Raw genomic sequence first — 22423 nt, 5'->3', positions numbered from 1 at the left:
TACTAGGACCCCTGCGGGTACTTGGACTATCCACAGGGGGTCCTTGAGAAGACTCATGAGACCAGAGGGTTACTGGTAAAATGCACATGAGAGGGTCCTCTGGGTAACTGAAAACGAAAAAGCCCATAAAGACTTCATAATTCATAAAGGATGTTACCTGACTGATATTAACTCATACAACAAAACGTATAAGATCTACTAAGTCTGTGTTCACCTCAGACCTTATTTTCAGTGTTTATCCCAAAACCCTGTTCTTTCCCCATTCATTTAGGCTACAAGCTGGCTAGCTCTATACAGTGCACACTGCTTTATGGCACCCTTTCCCAGTTATGGGGAGAATCTCAATTGCACACTCCTCGCCTCCTTCTCAAAACCCATTGGATGAGAAAGCCAGAGGTCCCGCCCCTCTGACCTTCTCCTCCAATGGGTTTAGAGGAGGTGAAGAGAGAGAACGGGAGGAGTATACAATAGAGATTCTCCCAGAGGGTAACTGCATACATGGAGTGTGTCTGAAAGTGGGTGTTGCTAAATAAGTGGGAGGCTCAACATAAGTGGGTGTATGGAAACTTAACAGCTAATTGGGCAGATTGGTTGCCACTCAAGACCATTTTTTGTGTGGCTGCTTGCTGCTTCCTTGTAGCAATTTAGCTAAACTTAACCCTAACTCTTTTCTAATCTCATTATCCTGATCTGCTAGGTTACTCCTACAACCTGACACGTTAATTCTCCTAACCTGCCACATTAATTCTCCTAACCTGACACATTAATTATCCTAACCTGCCTAACCCGCTTAGCTAAAATGCAACAAGGAAGCAGCTAGCAGCCACACAAAACGGTTTTGAGTGGCAACCAATCAACCCAATTAGCTGTTATGTTTCCATACACCCACTTATGTTGATCCTCCCACTTATTTAGCAACACCCACCTTCAGACACCCACACTTGTTTTTCACTCTCCACTAATGAGGAGATTCTCAATTGCATAATCCTTGCGTCCTCACTCCTCTCTCCTCGACTCCTTCTCAAAACCCATTAGATGAGAAAGCCGGAGGGTTTCCCCTCTGACCTTCTCCTCCAATGGGTTTAGAGGAGGTGAGGAGAGAGGACGCGAGGAGTATACAATTGAGATTCTCCCAGAGGGTAACTGCATACATGGAGTGTGTCTGAAAGTGGTTGTTGCTAAAGAAGTGGGAGGATCAACAGAAGAGGGTGTATGGAAACATAACAGCTAATTGGGCAGATTGGTTGCCACTCAAGACCATTTTGCTTGGCTGCTAGCTGCTTCCTTGTAGCATTTTAGGTTTGAATGACCTCCTCCAATGGGTTTAGAGAAGGAGGTGAGGAGAGAAGGGACCCCAGGAGTTATTCAAATGACCTGGGCTATTCACTGCAGTTTACAGCCTAGACTAGAGTTGTGTACTCACTTGAAAACAATAATAACATTCTTCATTACATTGTGTTGATGTAGCTTAGGTAGAATACGTTTCTTGTCCCTAACAAACTCAAACAATAGGGTAGGTTTTTCGAGCTAGGAGGGAGTTCTGCCTGACTCTGGCATCATAACTGAGAAGAATGGAATAAGGGATGCTTTTAATCATCATGTTACCTCGGCAGGCTTTTTATTTGAGAGAAACGGTGGTTTAGTTGACCCTGGTCAGCCAATCGACTGCTCTTCCCTCTGCCAGCCTCTAGCTGACTCAACGGTTGACCCGTCAACTTCTAGTCAATCTTTGTTTCATTTCAACTATTTACTATCTGTGATGTGTTAGATGTCTTGCTTAAGATTGATGTAAAAAAAAAAAATCCACTGGGGCTGATATGCTTGATCCATTTCTACTGCAGCGCTCTGCCCCCCTGATTGCTGAATCATCAACCCGTAACCTGACAGTTATATCTAGTACTATCTCCAAGGTTTGGAAGGCGGCCCATGTACTCCCCCTTCACAAAGGTGGTGACCCCTTTGACCTAAATAATTATCGCCCTATTTATAAACTTTTTTGCCTAGCTAAAATATTAGAATCCTTAATTAATTCTCAGCTAAGATGTATTCTAAATGTACATCAGTGGGGTTTTAGACCAGGTCATAGCACTATCTCTGCTGCATCCCTAGTTATAAATGATGTGGTTCACTGTAAGGATAGAAGGCAACATTGTGCTGCCCTCTTCATTGACCTGTCAAAGGCTGTTGATCACTCACTGCTAATTCAGAGGCTTGGCTCAATTGGCCTAGACCAGGCTGCATGTAACTGGTAAAAAAATGACTTGACAGATAGAACTCAATGTGTATCTACTGATGGTGTTAAATCAGGCGACAGTGTGCTTTAGGACCATGCGGAGGGTTCTGAGCAGTCGGGTAGGCTGTTTGGAGTGTTTATCCAACTGGATAAAAACAAAAATGAATATAAATAAAGTTATGTCTCCCCCACTTCTAAAACCAAAGTTGCACCTATGCTGTTTACATTAACAATATTGACTTGTCTATAAAAAACTGTAACCTCCACTTGTATACAGTTGATAGTTGCTGTGTATGCTATTTCCCCCACGGTTGACCAGGCTCTATCTGAACTACAGTCTGCCTTCATGGAATTACAGAAAAACTTTATTGACCTGAAATAAGCATTGAATGCAGGGAAAACTCAGTATATGTTGTTCTCTAGTGCACATCAAAATAACTGATTTAATGTACTTTGAATGGTGTCCATATTGATTGTGTCCCTGCTTATAAATATATGGGAATCTGGATAGATGAAAAGCTGTCTTTTAAAAAGCATATTGATGAGTTAGTTAAGAAGCTGAGAATAGAAATGGGCTTCTTCTATAGAAACAGGTCCTGCCTCTCGCTAAACAGTAGAAAGCAGATTATTCAGTCAACGTTCCTATCGGTCCTAGACTATGGTGACATCATTTACATTTACATTTACGTAATTTAGCAGACGCTCTTATCGATTTACAAATTGGTGCATTCACCTTATAGCCAGTGGAATAACCACTTTACAATATGTTTTATTTTATTTTTTGGGGGGTGGGGTAAGGGGGGGTTGAAGGATTACTTTATCCTATCCCAGGTCTTCCTTAAAGAGGTGGTGTTTCAAGTGTCTCTGGAAGGTGGTGAGTGACTCCGCTGTCCTTACGTCGTGAGGGAGCTTGTTCCACCATTGGGGTGCCAGAGCAGCGAACAGTTTTGACTGGGCTGAGCGGGAGCTGTGCTTCCGCAGAGGTAGGGGGGCCAGCAGGCCAGATGTGGATGAACGCAATGCCCTCGTTTGGGTGTAGGGACTGATCAGAGCCTGAAGGTACGGAGGTGCCGTTCCCCTCACAGCTCCGTAGGCAAGCACCATGGTCTTGTAGCAGATGCGAGCTTCAACTGGAAGCCAGTGGAGTGTGCGGAGGAGCGGGGTGACGTGAGAGGACTTGGGAAGGTTGAACAGAGGAGAGAGGTGCGCTTGTGAAGTTGGAAAACATTTTGTGTACGTTTTTTCCCCGAATTGGTTTTAACTGCACTCTACTTGACTTACCTTAACAAAATAAGATGTATAGTTGAATATTTTAGAAATGAGTCGTATCAATTCGCTTGCTGCTTGGCTGTATTGACGAAGGTTCCAGTGCCACTGGCAGTGGCTTCCGGAGCTGCTTGGGTTCGTCGGATCGGGAGCTGGAGAGGACAGTTTAGTCTGAGGTCATTTAAGGGCTTCGGGGACACTGGACATCGTTTTTCGGAAGCATGCAGGGCACTTTCTGCCTATTGGATTATAAATAGTCAACTGTTGGTTTCAAGGGCTTTCTACCGTGATAACTGTGGGGTTAGACTGTTTGTTTTTTATAGCTCCAACGGCGCCAACGAACATTTTCAGTTTAGCACCCGGGTTTAGGTTATCTTAAAATATTATTGTATTGTGTGTATTGCCAATTGTTTGCAAGTGGATCATTCATTATTCATTCTTTTTATATACACATTCTATCTGTAGGTAAGAACCCTGGTCTCTTTGGTTTTTCTTTAGCGAGTTTAGTCATACCAGGTTTATTATGTACTGAGTGGACCTTTTCACCATACTTTTACTCTATGGATTTATCTGAGCCTGTGGTGATAGGGTTACATCAACATTATAAATATGGTGGAAACTCCCACTAGTCCATGCCTCCACCAATCCAATGCTTTTAGATTATGGGAAGTAGTGAACAAGTGCACACTTCAGGAGAAAGGAGATATTATTGGGACACACTCAGATGCTCTGTTAATCAACCACATTGGTCTACCACAAGGCTTCCTTCGTTCAAACTGTCAGATTATTGTTATAATGTTGTTTGTAGTATAGAGATAATGATGTTATTGATTATCAATGTTATGATATTGATTATGATGTAGAGTATTGTTATGATGTTGTTGGTAGTATATAGATAATTATGTTATTGATTACAAAAATGCGAGGGGTGTATTCAGTTTTGTGAGATACTGTATGTTAGAGCAGGAGTAGGGGGGGTAGAAGTTAGAGGTCTGTTACCTGAGTCAAGATCAACAGGAGGGAGGGAGGGAGGGAGGGAGGGAGGGGGAGGGAGAGAGAGAGAGAGAGGTTAAATTAACATCAACAGACTAACATGCAGTCAACTGAATATCTTTTCATCACTGACATCTAACCAGTGATGTCATCACAACCAGTAACCTTTTCCACTCTTCCACTTTTGGTCCGGCTCAGCTTGACCTCTGACCTCTGAAATGAATGATTTCAAAAACAGACAAAGCAAAGGTATTAAATTAGATATAAACTCATCTGCAAAGAGTTACACATTTCCATGGAAAGGGAATGTACACTAAATGACCAAAAGTATGTGGACACCTGCTTGTCAAACATCTCATTCCAAAGTCATGACCATTAGTATGAAGTTGGTCCCCCCTTTGCTGCTATGACAGCCTCCACTCTTCTGGGAAGGCTTTCCACTAGATGTTGGAACATTGCTGCGGGGACCAGCTTCCATTCAGCCACAAGAGCATTAGTGAGGTAATGTTAAATATACATTGCTGCGTGGATTTTTTCCTTTGGACTGCCAGATGGTGAAGCGTGATTCATCACTCCAGAGAACACGTTTTCAATGCTCCAGAGTCCAATGGCGGCGGGCTTTACACCACTCCAGCCGATGCTTGGCATTGCTCATGGTGATCTTAGGCTTTTGTTCGGTTGCTCAACCATGGAAACCCATTTCATGAAGCTCCCAACTAACAGTTCTTGTGCTGACGTTGCTTCCAGAGGCAGTTTGGAACTCGTAGTGAGTGTTGCAACCGAGGACAGACGGTTTTTACATGCTACCCTCTTCAGCACTCGGCGGTCCCGTTCTGTGAGCTTGTGTGGCCTACCACTTCACGCTGAGCCGTTGTTGCTCCTAGATGTTTCCCTTCACAATAACAGAACTTACAGTTGACCGAGGCAGCTCCAGCAGGGCAGACATTTTACTAAATTACTTGTTGGAAAGGTGGCATCCTGTGACGGTGCCACGTTGAAAGTCAATGAGGTCTTCAGTATGGGCCATTCTACTGCCAATGTTTGTCTATGGAGATTGCATGGCTGTGTGCTCGATTTTATACACCTGTCAGGAAGGGGTGTGGCTGAAATAGAATCCACTAATTTGAAGGGGTGTCCACATACTTTTGTATCTATAGTGTGTGTACACACGTGTGTTGTTGCATCATACCATCGATAAGCCTATCTTCCCCATCACATCATGAAAGGTCATGTTGATGTTCATTTAACCTCTGCCTCTCTCTCTCTCTCTCTCTCTCTCTCTCTCTAGATATCCAGGCTCAAAGCATCAGTCCACCAGGTAGGTAGAGTATACATCTACAGTGATTATAGCAGTTCAATATTAGTCAACTTTATTATCCCACATGGAGAAATTCATGTGTCCATACACACCATTCTAAAACCCAATAACAAGTACTGTTTTATGGAACTACTAATACTTTCAACTTTCCCCCGATGCCTTGAGATGGATGAAATCATACCTTGAAGGCAAAACTTAGTGTGTCAGAGTGAGCAATGAGCTGTCGCCCACTCTTAGCTATGATGTGGGTGTGCCCCAAGGGTCAATACTGGGGCCCCTCCTGTTCAGCCTGTACATTAATGATCTGCCTTCTGTCTGTACTGGGTCTGAAGTTCAAATGTATGCAGATGATACAGTGATATATGTGCATGCAAAGAGCAAACAACAAGCTGCACAAGAACTCACTACTGTAATGGTCCAGGTTACAAAGTGGCTCAGTGACTCGTGTTTGCATCTCAATGTGAAAAAAACTGTTTGCATGTTCTTCACAAAGAGGGCAACAGATGCTACTGAGCCAGAAGTCTATGTGTCAGGGGAGAAGCTCCAGGGGGTATCTGATTTTAAGTACCTTGGCATCATACTTGATTCCAACCTCTCTTTTAAAAAGCATGTGAAAAAGGTAATTCAAATAACCAAATTCAACCTAGCTAATTTCCGATTTATACGAAATTGTTTGACTACAGAGGTAGCAAAACTGTAGTCAAACTGTAGTCAAACAATTTCGTATAAATCGGAAATTAGCTAGGTTGAATTTGGTTATTTGAATTACCTTTTTCACATGCTTTTTAAAAGAGAGGTTGGAATCAAGTATGATGCCAAGGTACTTAAAATCAGATACTCCCCCACTTAACATACTGCTTGACTAGTTGGACCCAAGCTTGCTGTACAACAGTAAGACCTATTCAGTCTGTCTACAAACAGGCTCTCAAAGTGCTTGATAGGAAGCCCAATAGCCATCATCACTGTCACATCCTTAGAAAGCATGAGCTCCTGAGTTGGGAAAATCTTGTGCAATACACCGATGCATGTCTTGTATTCAAGATCCTAAATGGCTTGGCTCCCCCTCCACTCAGTATTTTTGTTAAACAGAAAACCCAAACATATGGCAGCAGATCCACAAGGTCTGCCATGAGAGGTGACTGTGTAGTTCCCCTAAGGAAAAGCACCTTTAGTAAATCCGCTTTTTCTGTGAGAGCTTCCCATGTCTGGAATACACTGCCATCAGACACACATAACTGCACCACATATCACACTTTCACAAAATGCTTGAAGACATGGCTAAAGGTCAATCAGATTTGTGAACATGGTCCCTAGCTGTGTGTTGCCGCTTTCCATGTCTGTTGTCTGTAACTTGTGAGGTGTGGAAACACTTTGTTGCTTTTATGAATTTTGTCTTGCTGCTTTTTGTTCTATGTTGCTCGGTCTGTATGCTACGTCTTGTTTGTCCTATGTTGCTATGTCTGTATGCTATGTCTTGTTCTATGTTGTTATTGTCTATATTGTAATTGTTTTTAATAACCTGCCGAGGGACTGCGGTTGAAAATTAGCCGGCTGGCTAAAACCGGCACTTTTACTGAAACGTTGATTAATGTGCACTGTCCCTGTAAAAATAAACTCAAACTCAAACTTGTCAACCACAAAGCATTACTGCTGTTAGAATAACAGAAGCCCTGTCATAATCTGTCCTCACCACTGTGTTTTCCTCTCTGCTGTTTACAGCTGAACTCTCAGTCAGACTGGTGAATGGGACCACTTCCTGTTCTGGGACAGTGGAAGTCTTCTACAGAGGAGAGTGGTCAGGTCTATGTACTGAGTGGTGGAGCATGAGAGAGGCTAAGGTTGTGTGTAGAGAGCTGGACTGTGGGAATGCTGTAGCTGAATCTAGAGGACCACTGGTTGAAGATGGAAGAGGAGGAGTCACACTATGGAGTAGTTGTAGTGGAGATGAGTCTACTATTAGAGAGTGTGGAGTAGGACCTACTGACTGTAATGGTGGATATTCTCTTCATGTGATCTGTTCAGGTAAGACACTGGTAATATTGAGAGATTTCATTTGTACATTATACAATATTTACATATATCATGTTGTATGTGTTTTTTCATTTAAAGAGGGAGAGATGTTAGATGTATTTAAACTAGGGCTGTCAAAAATAGCGCGTTAACGACGTTAATTAGTTGTTTGCTGTTAATTACGTCATTTTTTTTTACGCATTTCACGCATGCGCAGTGTGACAAATTATTCAGGTCAGGAAAGTGGTTGGGAGCTAGAGGCGAGATGGAGCAAGGTGAGCAAAGTGGGCCTATTGACGGATTCAAATATAAAAAGAATGATGATGGTACAGTTAACAAGTACAAGGTTATTTGCAAGATTTGTAAGAAGGAGTTTCAATTTCACCGGAGCTGTTCAAGCTTGAAGTACCATGTCAACGCCAAACATGCGTTTGCTGGGCCGTCAGATTCAGCAAGTGGTTTGCGCCAGACCACGCTGAATGTTTGCAGGCAATTAACAAAATCAACCTCAGATAATTTGACCAACACAATAGCAAAATGGATTGCAAAGGATTGTAGACCCATTAGCATTGTAGAAGACTCAGGTTTCCTTGATGTTTTGCAAGTGGCGTCTCAAGACTCATTCTATAAGCCACCGTCAAGAGCCACAGTTATGAAGAAAATCCACGAGCTCTATGAAAACGAAAAAGAAAAAAGGAAAGAGGTCTTGGCTCAAGTAAATCATATCTTTATTTATCTTTTGGTATGCATTTCAGAAAAAAAATGGTTAGGATTCAGGTGTAATTGCAAATAGTGATTAATCATGATTAATCCACTGAAAATTCTGATTAATTTGATTAAAATTTTTAATCATTTAACAGCCCTAATTTAAACATTATATTTGTGTTTGTCATATTCATTTATGGGAGATGTGCATGGGCAGATCATTGTAGTTCAGATGTTACTGAAGTGAAGCTGCCTGATGGATGTCCAGCTGTTTATTTTCTATAAAGTGAAGTGAACTTATTCCTGTCTCCTGCCTGCATTGTGACTAAGAACCCATTTCTACCTCTTACAGTATCAAACATAGCAATCTTTTATCCAACATATTTGTGTTTAGTCCTTTGACAGTGTCATCAACAAAACGGATTGAATGTTCAACCAACTCTTTTTCTCCAGAGTCTGTGCAGCTTGTGGATGGAGCTGGTGTCTGCTCTGGGAGACTGGAGGTGAAGTCCAATCAGTCCAATCAGTCCTGGGCCTCAGTGTGTGAAGCTGACTTTGACCAGCAGGATGCAGAGGTAGTCTGTGGGGAGCTTGGCTGTGGGGCTCCTGCAGCTCTACAGGGGGGGCTCTATGGAGAAGGTGAGGGTCAGACCTGGGATAAAGAGTTCCAGTGTAAAGGCAATGAGTCCCTTCTCCTGGACTGTGACACCTCAGACAGAAAAAACAACACCTGCCTACCTGGTAATGCTGTTGGATTCACCTGCTCAGGTAAGAAAGAGTTTGTCACTCAATCAACATTGTTTCTCACCTGGAGTGAAGAATATGAGAGGCAATATAGGTGTGTTTTAGTGAGAAAATTGTGAGATTACTGTCTCTCTCTCTTCTTTTCTCAGAGCCTGATGATGTGAGGCTGGTGGGAGGAGGCAGTCGCTGTGCTGGTGGAGTGGAGTGGTACGACCAGGGAGAGTGGAGGACTGTGGGAACTGATGACAGGATCAAGGCTGTAGCTGCAGTAGTGTGTAGACAGCTGGGTTGTGGCTCCACTGTTTCAGTTCTAGCTGGAAACAGAACTAGAGAGATTGGAGTTTACTGTTCTGGGTCTGAGCCTTCACTGAGGGAGTGTGGGAGAATTTATGATCTCCTTCCTGGACTCACAGTGATCTGCTCAGGTAATAACAAGATACACTATGTGGCCAAATGTATGTGGACATTAGTGGATTCAGCTATTTCAGCCATACCTGTTGCTGACAGGTGTATAAAATTGAGCACACAGCCATACAATCCATAGACCACCATTTGTAGTAGAATGGCCAAAGAGCTCAGTGACTTTCAACGTGGCGTCTAGGAGCAACAGCGGCTCAGCCGTGAAGTGGTAGCCCACACAATCTCACAGAACAGACCGCTGAAGCGCGTAGAGCGTCAAAATTATCCTCGGTTGCAACACTCACTACCGAGTTCCACATTCTTTTGGCCATGTATTAAATCTCCTTCCTGGACTCACAGAGATCTGCTCAGGAAATATCAAAATATTTAAATTATATTCAACTGATTTCCTTCATTCATACAACTTCCTCTGCACCTCTCACGATGACTATTTAGCTTGTAAATCTGCATTGCAAAATAGATCACTCAGTCAAGTAGGAATCAAATACAACTTAAATATCCCAGAATGCTTTTGTATTTGAGTGTTATCTCAGTGAACGTCTCTACTCACTGCCACTGTCACATGTCATGTTATTGTCATATCTAAATGAGGAAAGTAGTTGAGGAGCTACGTTTTCTTTTTCTCTCCTCTTGTTCCAGATGTCCTGCTTCAGCCTGATATCAACATATGTTGTCTCCGTGACTGTAGGCCCACTACTCATGTTGCCCTGTGAGGGAGGGTGGCTAGCACTGTTACATGCTGATGTTATTGTCATATCTATAGGAAACTAGTTGAAGAGGTTTTTCTTGTTCTCTTTTATTGTTACAGATCTCCTGGTCCAGCCTGATATCTTCCTGACTGACTCAATGGGAGGGATCTCCAGGGGCCACCAGGGGCCCGAAGTGTTTAGGGGCTACAGCTTCACCATCACCTGCTCCACTCAGCCACAGTACCCAGGAGGCTCCTTCCTCCTCACGTTCACCGGCTCCAACAGAACCCAGACCCAGCCAGCTGTCAATCACTCTGCTGCCTTCCTCTTCCCTGCTGCAGATGACTCCCACCAAGGGAACTACAGCTGTGTTTATGACAATTATGTTTTCTCTCATAACTTCTCCTCTGAGAGTGAGCTCCTCAACCTCACCGTCACAGGTAACTGAACATGAACCAGACTTATAACTTTGTCATTGACAGATTTCCCACAGATCTATATGATGATGATCAGTCCCCTCATCAAAGGTGTTTCTGTTTTCAGCCTCTCCTCTACCAGCCTTCATCATCAGACACGTTGTAGTGCTGCTGATCCTACTGACAGCCATCACCACCTTCTACCTGTACTACAAGGTAAAGACATTTACTCAGACGTTACAAGTCATTTAAATGTTTGTGTCTATGAGCAGGGTTCAGATTCTACATTGGTCTATATCTGTGTTTAAGGTGTGTGATTAACCAGATGAGAACGAGAGGAGCGTTCAGAGCCTGCGACAGAGCCTGGATTCAACCTCCTGAGTGGCGCAGTGGTCTAAGGCACTGCATAGCAGTGCTAACTGTGCTACTAGAGATCCTGGTTCGAATCCAGGCTCTGTCGCAGCCGGCCGCGACCGGGAGACTCATGGGCGGCGCACAATTGGCCCAGCGTCGTCCAGGGTAGGGGAGGGAATGGCCGGCAGGGATGTAGCTCAGTTGATAGAGCATGGCGTTTGCAACGCCAGGGTTGTGGGTTTGTTTCCCACGGGGGGCCAGTATAAAAAAATAAAATAAAAATATGTATTCACTAACTGTAAGTCGCTCTGGATAAGAGCGTCTGCTAAATGACTAAAATGTAAATGTAAAAATGAGCGCAGCAGAGAACGAGACACAGAGACACACACACACACACAGAGAGAACGAGAGACCGGGATTTTAATAATAGCTGAAAAGTTCAGAATTAGTTTATCTTTCTAGAACCTTGGAAGACATCTAAAAAGAGTGACAGCAACCACCATGATTCCTTTTAGTTTGTTTTTTTGCAACCATAGTAACATGGGGTTTTGGGTAACATGGGGTTTTGGGTAACATGGGGTTTTGGTAACATGGGGCTTTCATTATTTTTAGAGAGTAGCTCAATTACGTCTGTTTTGTGTTCCAGAATGTATTGCTGCTTTTAGCTTTTGTCTTTATGTCTTTATCTTATTTAGTGTTTCTCTTAGATTCTTCATCTTGAAGTGTTTCCATTATTAGTCCATGACTGACTCACTCACTCACTCTTGGTGCTGTGTCTCCCTAGACCACCAGGAGGCAGAAGAGAGTGAACAGGGTGAGCAGCATGGATCTTTATGTTGATGCCAATGCCATGGAGATGGTCTCTCTGAGCTCCAGAGCTGAAGCTGGACCGGGAGAGGAGAGAGCAGCCCAGGGGACTGAGTAGGAGTAGAATGATAATGACCCTAAATGTTGATCTTAGGTTAGTTTTGTGTTTTGAACTCGATGGTCAGCAGTGGACTGGTGTTTAAAATGTGGCGGCAAACCTTAAGTGGTTCTAATTTTAATAACACAAGTTAAGAATTAGTTTATCTTTTTATAACCTTGGAAGAAATCTAAAAGGAGTGATTGTAACCACCATTATTAATTTTTGTTTGTTTTGTACCACCATGGTACCATGGGGTTTTGGGTACCGTGGGGTTTTGGGTACCGTGGGGTTTTGGGTACCGTGGGGTTTTGGGTAACATGGGGGTTTGGGTAACATGGGGTTTTGGGTAACATGAGGTTTGGGTAACATGGGGTTTGGGTAACATGGGGTTTGGGTAACATGGGGTTTTGGGTAACATGGGGTTTTGGGTAACATGGGGTTTTGGTAACATGGGGTTTTGGGTAGCGTGGGGTTTTGGGTAACATAAGGTTTGGGTAACATGGGGTTTTGGGTAACATGAGGTTTGGGTAACATGGGGTTTTGGGTAACGTGGGGTTTTGGGTAACATGGGGTTTTGATTATTTTTAGAGAGTAGCTCTATTAGGTCTGTTTTGTGTTCCAGAATGTATTGCTGCTTTTAGCTTTTGTCTTTATGTCTTTATCTTATTTAGTGTTTCTCTTAGATTCTTTATCTTGAAGGGTTTCCATTATTAGTCCATGTATTATTATAATCATCTGTTCATTCTTTGTATTTTGAAACATCTGAATAAAGGGGTCATTTTAGTTTGTTGGGGATTGTTTTGTTGCTGTTGTTTACCTCTCATGATGTTATTGATTATACATTTTATGATATTGACTGATGTAGATTATTGTTATGTTGTTAGTAGTATAGAGATAATGATGTTATTCATTATAAATATTATGGTATTGATTAGGATGTAGATTATTGTTATGATGTTAGTAGTATATAGATAATGATGTTATTGATTATATATGTTATGATATTGATTATGATGTAGATTATTGTTATGATGTTGTTAGTAGTATATAGAGATAATGATGTTATTCTCTTATGATCTGTGGGTTACAGAGAAAGTATAGTACTTAGTTCAGGTCTGATATACATTAAATTGTGAATATGCTGTGTGCAAATCAATCAATTAATCAAATTAAAGTAAATAAATATGGTAATATATATCAATGATCTCAAAGGTATTGTTGAGAAGTGTTTATTTCATATTTGTGATGTGAGTGCAGATTATGTTGATGTTATTTACCCTTTACAGATAAAGACCTGTTGCTCTCTAAACTGCCATGTAATCACTGAATGCTTTTAATAAACTCACAGGCTGTCAGTCTTGTGTGATTTCTCTCTTGGACAGACTACAACATACAGTATGAATTAAATGAGATCAGTCTTGTGTGATTTCTCTCTTGGAAAGACTACAACATACAGTATGAATTAACTGAGATCAGTCTTGTGTGATTTCTCTCTTAGACCGACTACAACATACAGTATGAATTAACTGAGATCAGTCTTGTGTGATTTCCAACCAAGTTTTTCACACATATGATAATGATAGTAGATAGCTGGATGGAAGCAGTGTAGAAAAAGTAACCAACTGTCATACTTGAGTAAAAGTAAAGATACCTTAATAGAAAATGACTCAAGTAAAAGTGAAAGTCACCCAGTAAAACATTTGGTTTTAAATATACTTAATGATCAAGAAAATGTTTTTATCATTTATTTCAAATTCCGTATATTAAGCAAACCAGGCAGGCAGCACGTTTTTTGGGAAGTGTGTTCCACTACTAATAGAGGAACAGGGGGAAGTGTGTTCCACTACTAACAGAGGAACAGGGGGAAGTGTGTTCCACTACTAACAGAGGAACAGGGGGAAGTGTGTTCCACTACTAATAGAGGAACAGGAAGAAGTGTGTGTGTGTTTGTGTGCATGTGTACCAGCTCTGTCTCACTCAAATGCCCATTCCAGCAGACTGTGCTCTCTCTCTCTCTCTCTCTCTCTCTCTCTCTCTCTCTCTCTCTCTACTCCTCACTCTCTCCTCTCTCTCTCTCTCTCTCTAATTTCAATTTAAGGGCTTTATTTGCATGGGAAACATATGTTAACATTTCCAAAGCAAGTGAAGTAGATAGTAAACAAAAGTGAAATAAACAATAATTATTAACAGTAAACATTACACTCAGAAGTTCCAAAAGAATAAAGGCATTTCAAATGTCATATTATGTCTATATACAGTGTTGTAACAATGTGCAAATAGTTAAAGTACAAATGGGAAAATAAATAAACATAATATGGGTTGTATTTACAATGGTGTTTGATAAATAATAAATAAATCTTTGATCTTCACTGGTTGACCTTTTCTTGTGGCAACAAGTCACAAATCTTGCAGCTGTGATGGCACACTGTGGTTTTTCTCTCTCTCTCTCTCTCTCTCTCTCTCTCTCTCTCTCTCTCTCTCTCTCTCTCTCTCTCTCTCTCTCTCTCTCTCTCTCTCACACACACACACACACACACACACACACACACACACACACACACACACACACACACACATACACATACACATACACACACTCCTTCTCTGGCTTTGGTTGATGACAGAGAAAGGGAGAGGTGCATAGCTACACTCCAATTCTATAAGTTTGTGTGTGTGTGTTCAGAACTCTGGTGGTATTCTAGACATGATCTTGCTAGGGAGTGTCCACTCCAGTACATGTGTAGTATAAGGATGTGTTGAGGCCTAAAGGGACCCTGTGTTTAACTCACACACTGCAACAAGACGGCTGTAGGAGCTTTTGTTTTATTGAAGAACAACCGTTGTCTCCATTGAGCACAAAGTTGTGGTCCAGGTAGTTGTTTTATAATTGACTGAAAGAGGGGGACTTTCAGAGTGAGACTGATGTCTGTTGGTTGGATAGTAGTTAATTAAATGTCAGGTTGGTTGGATAGTAGTTAATTAAATGTCAGGTTGGTTGTCTATTGGTTATTTCTTGGTTGGTCGAACATTGGTTGGTTGGTTGAATGTTGGGCCTAGTTGTTTAGTCATTGGCTTGTTGGCTGAATGTCAGGTTGGTTGAACATAGATCCTTGTTGATAGGCTGTTAGTTTTCATTAGGTTGTATTTTGGTATTTTTTTTGGTTAGACTGGTTCCTAGGAGGAGGAAGAGGAAGAGGAGGCTGAGCTGTGACCGTATGACATCATTCTCCCCTTACCTGCTGAGAGAGAGAGAGCGAGATAGAGAGAGAGAGAGAGAGAGAGAGAGAGAGAGAGAGAGAGAGAGAGAGAGAGAGAGAGAGAGAGAGAGAGAGAGAGAGAGAGAGAGAGAGAGAGAGAGAGAGAGAGAGAGAGAGAGAGAGAGAGAGAGAGAGAGAGAGAGAGAGAGAGAGAGAGCGAGAGAGACAGATAGAGGGAGAGAGAGAGAGAGAGAGAGAGAGAGAGAGAGAGAGAGAGAGAGAGAGAGAGAGAGAGAGAGAGAGAGAGAGAGAGAGATACATGAGAGACTTACTGTATACACCATATTTATGGGAATAGGCTGCCATTTGGTACAGTACATCACCAGGGAGTAGCTACCTCTGGGACCGAACGTCTTCATGTAACAGTTAGTGCAGTAGGGCTTCTCATCATGCTGAAACACAATGCACAGAAAACATCTTAGTTCATTAGATACATAGATATACACAGATAGATAGATATATAGATAGATAGATAGATAGATAGATAGATAGATAGATAGATAGATAGATAGATAGATAGATAGATAGATAGATAGAGATTCCCCCCTCCATCTCTCTACCCTCCCCCTTCTCTCCCTGACTTACTCTCTCTCCCCCTTCCCTTCCTCCTCTCCCTCCTACATCTCCCCCTCCACGTTATACGTCCCTCCCTCCCTCCCTCCTCTCCTCCCCTCCCTCCCTCCCTCCCTCCCTCCCTACCTCCCTCCCTCTCTCCCTCCCTCCCTGTTGATACTATCTCCCTCCCTCCCTCCCTCCCTCCCTCCCTCCCTCCCTCCCTCTCCCTGTCTTTGTACCTCAGCATGTTGTCCTGGGGTCAGCTGTCTATGACACTGTTGATACTACCTTTCCCCCTCTCCTCCCCTCCCTCACCCCTCTCTCTCTCTCTCTCTCTCTCTCCATACCTCTGCATGTTGTCCTGGGGTCAACTGTCTCTGACACTGTTGACACTTCAGACACAGAGGGTGGTAGTCACGCCCCAACGACCTCTTCTTCTCACCTGGACCAATGGGGTTCAAGGATACCAAGGGTTAGAGGTTAAATGTCTGTCATGGACCAATGGGGTTCAAGGATACCAAGGGTTAGAGGTCAAATGTCTGTCATGAACCAATGGGGTTAGAGGATAGCAGGGGTTAGAGGTCAAATGTCTGTCATGAACCAATGGGGTTAGAGGATAGCAGGGGTTAGAGGTCAAATGGTGTCTGCCATTCAGAGAGAGATCTGCACTGTGACTGGAGAGTTACCTGTTAGGTTCCTGTTAGAGTTGCTAAGCTACCGGTAATATACCAAAGTTACTGGAATGTTCTATGGTAACTTTGGAAATGTATCTACACACAATACCCCATAATGACAAAATGAGAACAAGTTTTTAGACTTTTTTATAAATGTAATAAAAATAACAAATGGAAATATTACATTTACATAAGTATTCAGACCCTTTACTCAGTACTTTGTTGAAGCACCTTTGGCAGCGATTACAGCCTCGAGTCTTCTTGGGTATGACGCTACAAGATTGGCACACCTGTATTTGAGGAGTTTCTCCCATTCTTCTCTGCAGATCCTCTCAAGCTCTGTCAGGTTGGATAGGGTGTGTCACTGCACAGCTATTTTCAGGTCTCTCCAGAGATGTTAGATCGGGTTCAAGTCCGGTTTCTGGCTGGGCCACTCAAGGACATTCAGAGACTTGTCCCGAAGCCACTCCTGCGTTGTCTTGGCTGTGTGCTTAGGGTCGTTGTCCTGTTGGAAGGTGAACCTTAGCCCCAGTCTGAGGTCCTGAGTGCTCTGGAGCAGGTTTTCATCAATGATTTCTCTGTAAATTGCTCTGTTCATCTTTCCAATGATCCTGACTAGTCTCCAAATCAAATCAAATCAAATTGTATTTGTCATGTGCCGAATACAACAGGTGTAGACCTTACCGTGAAATGCTTACTTACAAGCCCTTAACCAACAATGCAGTTCAAGAAATAGAGTTAAGAAAATATTTACTAAATACACTAAAGTAAAAAAATAAATAAAAATTAACACAATAAAATAATAACGAGGCTATATACAAGGGGTACTGGTACTGAATCAATGTGTGGGGGTACAGGTTAGTTGAGGTAATTTGTACATTTAGGTAGGGGTAAAGTATCTATGCATAGATAATAAACAGCGAGTAGCAGCAGTGTAAAAATAAAGGGGGGAGGTGTCAATGTAAATAGTCTGGGTGGCCATTTTATTAATTGTTCAGCAGTCTTATGGCTTGGGGGTAGAAGCTGTTAAGGAGCCTTTTGGACCTAGACATGGCACTCTGGTACCGCTTGCTGTGCGGTAGCAGAGAGAACAGTCTATGACTTGGGTGACTGGAGTCTTTGACAATTTTTTGGCCCTCCCTTCTGACACCGCCTAGTATATAGGTCCTGGATGGCAGGAAGCTTGGCCCCAGTGATGTACTGGGCCGTACGCACTACCCTCTGTAGCGCCTTACGGTCAGATGCCGAGCAGTTGCCATACCAGGCGGTGATGCAACCGGTCAGGATGCTCTCGATGGTGCAGCTGAATAACTTTTTGAGGATCTTGGGACCAATGTCAAATCTTTTCAATCTCCTGAGGTGGAAAAGGCGTTGTCGTGCCCTCTTCACGACTGTCTTGGTGTGTTTGGACCATGATAGTTTGTTGGTGATGTGGACACCAAGAAACTTGAAACTCTCGACCCGCTCCACTACAGCCCCTTCGAAGTGAATGGTGCGTGTTCCCAGTCCCTGTCCCTGAAAATCCTCCCCACAGCATGATGCTGCCACCACCATGCTTCACCGTAGGGATGGTGCCAGGTTTCCTCCAAACGTGATCTCATCCCAGGTAAGAGGGGGAGTGGCAGCAGCAGCAGGTTCTCCCCATGTGAGCTGAGTCCAGTGGACCAGTCCTGTATCCCCCCTCCCAGACAGCGACAGTGGTCTGAACCATGGCTAGCTATCCACAATCTGGCTTGACTAAACAAGGTCTACCAAGAGGGAAGGAGGGAGAGGAAGGTAGAGGAAGGAGGAAAGAGAGAAAAGGGTTCTCTCCATCACGATGTAAGAAGGAAAGGAGGGAGAAGGCCGAGCAAGAGGAAGAGGAAGAGGTGGAAGATGACAAGGAGAGTTGATCTGTCCATCACTACCATAAGGAGATCTCTTCTGGGGGCTCTTGTTCTCTCCTCTTTCCCACAGAGGAGCACCTTTCGCAGGCAGCCCAGAGCAGACTCTCTAACGACGGTGGATTGTGCGATAGACCTCCAGGTAGGCGCTGCGCTTCCACATAGTCACGTGTATCCTCTGTCTCAGGAGGAGACGGCCGCTATGGAGACCTACATCACAGAATCTTTGAGACAGGGGTAAATACTGCCGTCTACTTCCCCTGCGTCCTCAAGTTTCTTTTTTGTGAAGAAGAAGGATGGGGGTTTACGCCCGTGTATTGATTACCATGGTCTAAATCAGATCACCATCAAATACAGCTATCCTCTCCCTCTGATTGCTAGTATGACGGAGTCATTACACGGGGCGTGATTCTTCACAAAATTGGATCTCAGGAGCGCGTACAACCTGGTGCGCATTAGGGAGGGAGATGAGTGGAAGACAGCATTCAGTACCACCTCGGGTCACTATGAGTACCTCGTCATGCCATACGGGTTAATGAATGCTCCTTCAGTCTTCCAATCATTTGTGGACGATATTTTCCGGGACTTGCATGGACAGGGTGTTGTGGTATATATTGATGACATTCTAATATACTCCGCTACACGAGCCGAGCATGTGTCCCTGGTGCGTCGAGTGCTTGGTAGACTGTTGGAGCATGACCTGTATGCGAAGGCGGAGAAATGTCTGTTCTTTCAGGAGTCCATCTCCTTCCTGGGACATCGGTTGTCCGCATCAGGGGTAGAGATGGAGATTGACCGCGTTTCTGCCATGCGTAATTGGCAGACTCCCACCACGGTAAAGGAGGTGCAGCGCTTCTTGGGTTTTGCCAATTACGCACGGAGGTTTATCCGGGGCTTTGGACAGGTAGCAGCTCCCATTACCTCTCTGCTAAAGGGGGGTCCGGTGCACCTGCAGTGGTCAGCTGAGGCGGACAGGGCGTTTAAACGTCTGAAGGACTTGTTTACCTCGGCTCCGGTGCTGGCGCATCCGGATCCCTCTTTGGCATTTCAGGTGGAGGTGGATGCTTCCAAGGCTGGGATCGGCGCTGTGCTGTCTCAGCGCTCGGGTACGCCACCTAACCTCTGCCCCTGTGATTTCTATTCTAAGAAGCTCAGTCCGGCGGAGCACAATTATGATGTGGGGGATAGGGAGCTGCTGGCTGTGGTTCAAGCCCTGAAGGTGTGGAGACATTGGCTTGAGGGGGCTAAACACCCTTTTCTAATTCTGACTGACCATCGTAACCTGGAGTACATCCGGGCAGCGAGGAGGCTGAATCCTCGCCAGGCAAGGTGGTCAATGTTTCTTTCCCGCTTTGTATTTAAGCTCACCTATAGACCAGGGTCCCAGAACACTAAGGTAGACGCCCTGTCCCGACTATATGACACAGAGGACAGGTCCATTGAGCCCACTCCCATACTCCCGGAGTCTTGCTTAGTGGCACCGGTGGTGTGGGAGGTGGATGCGGAAATCGAGCAGGAGTTACGTTCCGACCCTACTCCTCCACAGTGTCCGGAGGGTCGGAGGTACGTGCCGCTCGAGGTTCGCGACCGTTTGATATACTGGGCTCACATGTCACCCTCCTCTGGTCATCCGAGTATTGGTCGGACAGTGCACTGCCTTAGTGAGAAGTACTGGTGGCCAACCTTAGCTAAGGACGTGAGGGTTTATGTTTCCTCCTGCTCGTTGTGCGCCCAGTGTAAGGCACCTAGAAACCTGCCCAGGGGGAAGTTACAACCCCTACCCGTTCCACAACATCCGTGGTCTCACCTGTCGGTGGATTTTGTCACGGACCTTCCTCCCTCCCAGGGGAACACTACGATCTTGGTCATTGTGGATCTTTTTTCTAAAGCCTGCCGTCTCATTCCCCTGCCAGGTGTCCCTACTGCCCTACAAACTGCTGAGGCCCTGTTTACACACGTCTTCTGGCACTATGGGGTGCCTGAGGATATAGTGTCTGATCGGGGTCCCCAGTTCACCTCTAGAGTCTGGAGGGCATTTATGGAACGTCTGGGGGTCTCGATTAGCCTTACATCAGGTTTTCACCCCGAGAGTAATGGGCAGGTGGAGAGAGTTAACCAGGATGTGGGTAGGTCTCTGAGGTCATATTGCGAGGACCGGCAAGAGGAGTGGTCGGGATATATTCCCTCGGCAGAGATAGCCCAAAACTCCCTCCGCCATTCGTCCACTAACCTTACGCCTTTCCAGTGTGTGTTAGGTTATCAGCCGGTTCTGGCTCCTTGGCATCAGAGCCAGACCGAAGCCCCTGCGGTGGACGAGTGGTTTCGGCGCTGGGAAGAAACTTGGAACGCTGCGCATGTCCATCTGCAGCGGGCCATCAGGCGGCAAAAGGTGAGCGCCGATCGCCACGGCAGTGAGGCTCCGGTGTATGCACCGGGAGACCGGGTCTGGCTCTTGACCCGAAGCCTGCCCCTTCGCCTGCCCTGCCGGAAGCTGGGTCGGCGGTTTGTGGGGCCCTTTAAAGTCCTGAGGAAATTGAACGAGGTATGTTATAGGTTACAACTGCCCATTAATTACCGCATTAACCCCTCGTTCCATGTGTCTCTCCTCAGGCCGGTGGTGGCTGGTCCACTACAGGAGAGTGAGGTACGAGAGACTCCTCCGCCCCCGTTGGAATTCGAGGGGGCTCCGGCGTACTCAGTCCGTTCCATCTTGGATTTGAGGCGCGGACGGGGGGCCTGCAGTATCTCGTGGAGTGGGAGGGTAACGGTCCGGAGGAACGGTGCTGGGTCCCCAGGAGGGACATTCTAGATCCCTCCATGTTGAGGGACTTCCACCGGAGTCATCCGACTCGCCCTGCTCCGCGTCCTCCTGGCCGTCCCAGAGGCCGGGGTCGGCGCATGGCTGGAGCCGCGCGTCAAGGGGGGGGTACTGTCACGGAATCAGCTGAGGCTGCTCCTCCTCCTTGCTCGGGCAGGCTTCGGCGTTTGTCGACCCCGGAGTACTAGCTGCCACCGATCTATGTTTCGGTGTTTGACTTGTTTTGTCCTGATTGTGTACACCTGTTCCCCATTATGTTGTATTGTATTCCCTATTTAACCCTCTGTCGTTCATTGTGTGTTGTGTGTTATTGTTTTCGTCATCGGCAGTGTTCGTGTGCGGGTTGTTTATTCCTCCTTATGTGGAGATTGTTTTTTCTACTCTGGTTACTTTCGAGTAAAGTACGTTTCCAGTAAGCTCTGTGTCCTGCGTTTGACTTCGCCTACCGCATTTCACCGTCGCATTCTGATAACATGTAGGTAGGGGTAAAGTAACTATGAATAGATAATAAACAGCGAGTAGCAGCAGTGTAAAAACAAAGGGGGGAGGTGTCAATGTAAATAGTCCGGGTGGCCATTTGATTAATTGTTCAGCAGTCTTATGGCTTGGGGGTTGAAGCTGTTAAGGAGCCTTTTGGACCTACTCTTGGCCCTCTGGTACCACTTGCTGTGCGGTAGCAGAGAGAACAGTCTATGACTTGGGTGACTGGAGTCTTTGACAATTTTTTGACACCGCCTAGTACATAGGTCCTGGATGGTCGGAAGCTTGGCCCCAGTGATGTACTGGGCTGTACACACTACCCTCTGTAGCGCCTTACGGTCGGATGCCGAGCAGTTGCCATACCAGGCAGGATGCTCTCGATGGTGCAGCTGTAGAACTTTTTGAGGATCTTGGGACCAATGCCAAATATTTTCAGTCTCCTGAGGTGGAAAAGGCGTTGTCGTGCCCTCTTCACAACTGTCTTGGTGTGTTTGGACCATGATAGTTTGTTGGTGATGTGGACACCAGGGAACTTCAAACTCTCAACCCGCTCCACTACAGCCCTGTCGATGTGAATGGGGCGTGTTCCCAGTCCCTGTCCCTGAAAATCCTCCCCACAGCATGATGCTGCCACCACCATGCTTCACCGTAGGGATGGTGCCAGGTTTCCTCCAAACGTGATCTCATCCCAGGTAAGAGGG

General features: G+C 44.9%; 1 protein-coding gene and 1 long non-coding RNA gene across 2 annotated transcripts; one reads left to right on the top strand and one right to left on the bottom strand.

The window, feature by feature from the left end:
• Positions 1 to 407: 407 nt before the first annotated feature.
• On the top strand, positions 408 to 12345 carry LOC121561352 (CD5 antigen-like). The gene is made up of 8 exons (XM_041873935.2): positions 408 to 486; positions 5781 to 5810; positions 7530 to 7832; positions 8979 to 9293; positions 9419 to 9694; positions 10498 to 10818; positions 10922 to 11010; positions 11933 to 12345. The coding sequence occupies exons 3-8, from the start codon at positions 7634 to 7636 to the stop codon at positions 12071 to 12073; spliced, it is 1341 nt and encodes a 446-aa protein (XP_041729869.2). The 5' UTR covers positions 408 to 486; positions 5781 to 5810; positions 7530 to 7633; the 3' UTR covers positions 12074 to 12345.
• Positions 12346 to 14734: 2389 nt separating this feature from the next.
• LOC121565170 lies at positions 14735 to 16322 on the bottom strand. Its single transcript, XR_006659610.1, has 3 exons — positions 16215 to 16322; positions 15650 to 15704; positions 14735 to 15294 (listed from the first exon to the last, which is right to left on the bottom strand). It is a non-coding gene; the product is annotated as an uncharacterized LOC121565170 (long non-coding RNA).
• Positions 16323 to 22423: the final 6101 nt, after the last annotated feature.

This window comes from Coregonus clupeaformis, unplaced genomic scaffold (assembly GCF_020615455.1).
Source record: "Coregonus clupeaformis isolate EN_2021a unplaced genomic scaffold, ASM2061545v1 scaf1448, whole genome shotgun sequence".
NCBI classification, from domain to species: Eukaryota; Metazoa; Chordata; class Actinopteri; order Salmoniformes; family Salmonidae; genus Coregonus; species Coregonus clupeaformis.
The sequence above is the reverse complement of the archived record's forward strand: the minus strand, read 5'-3'. Positions and strand labels throughout refer to the sequence as shown.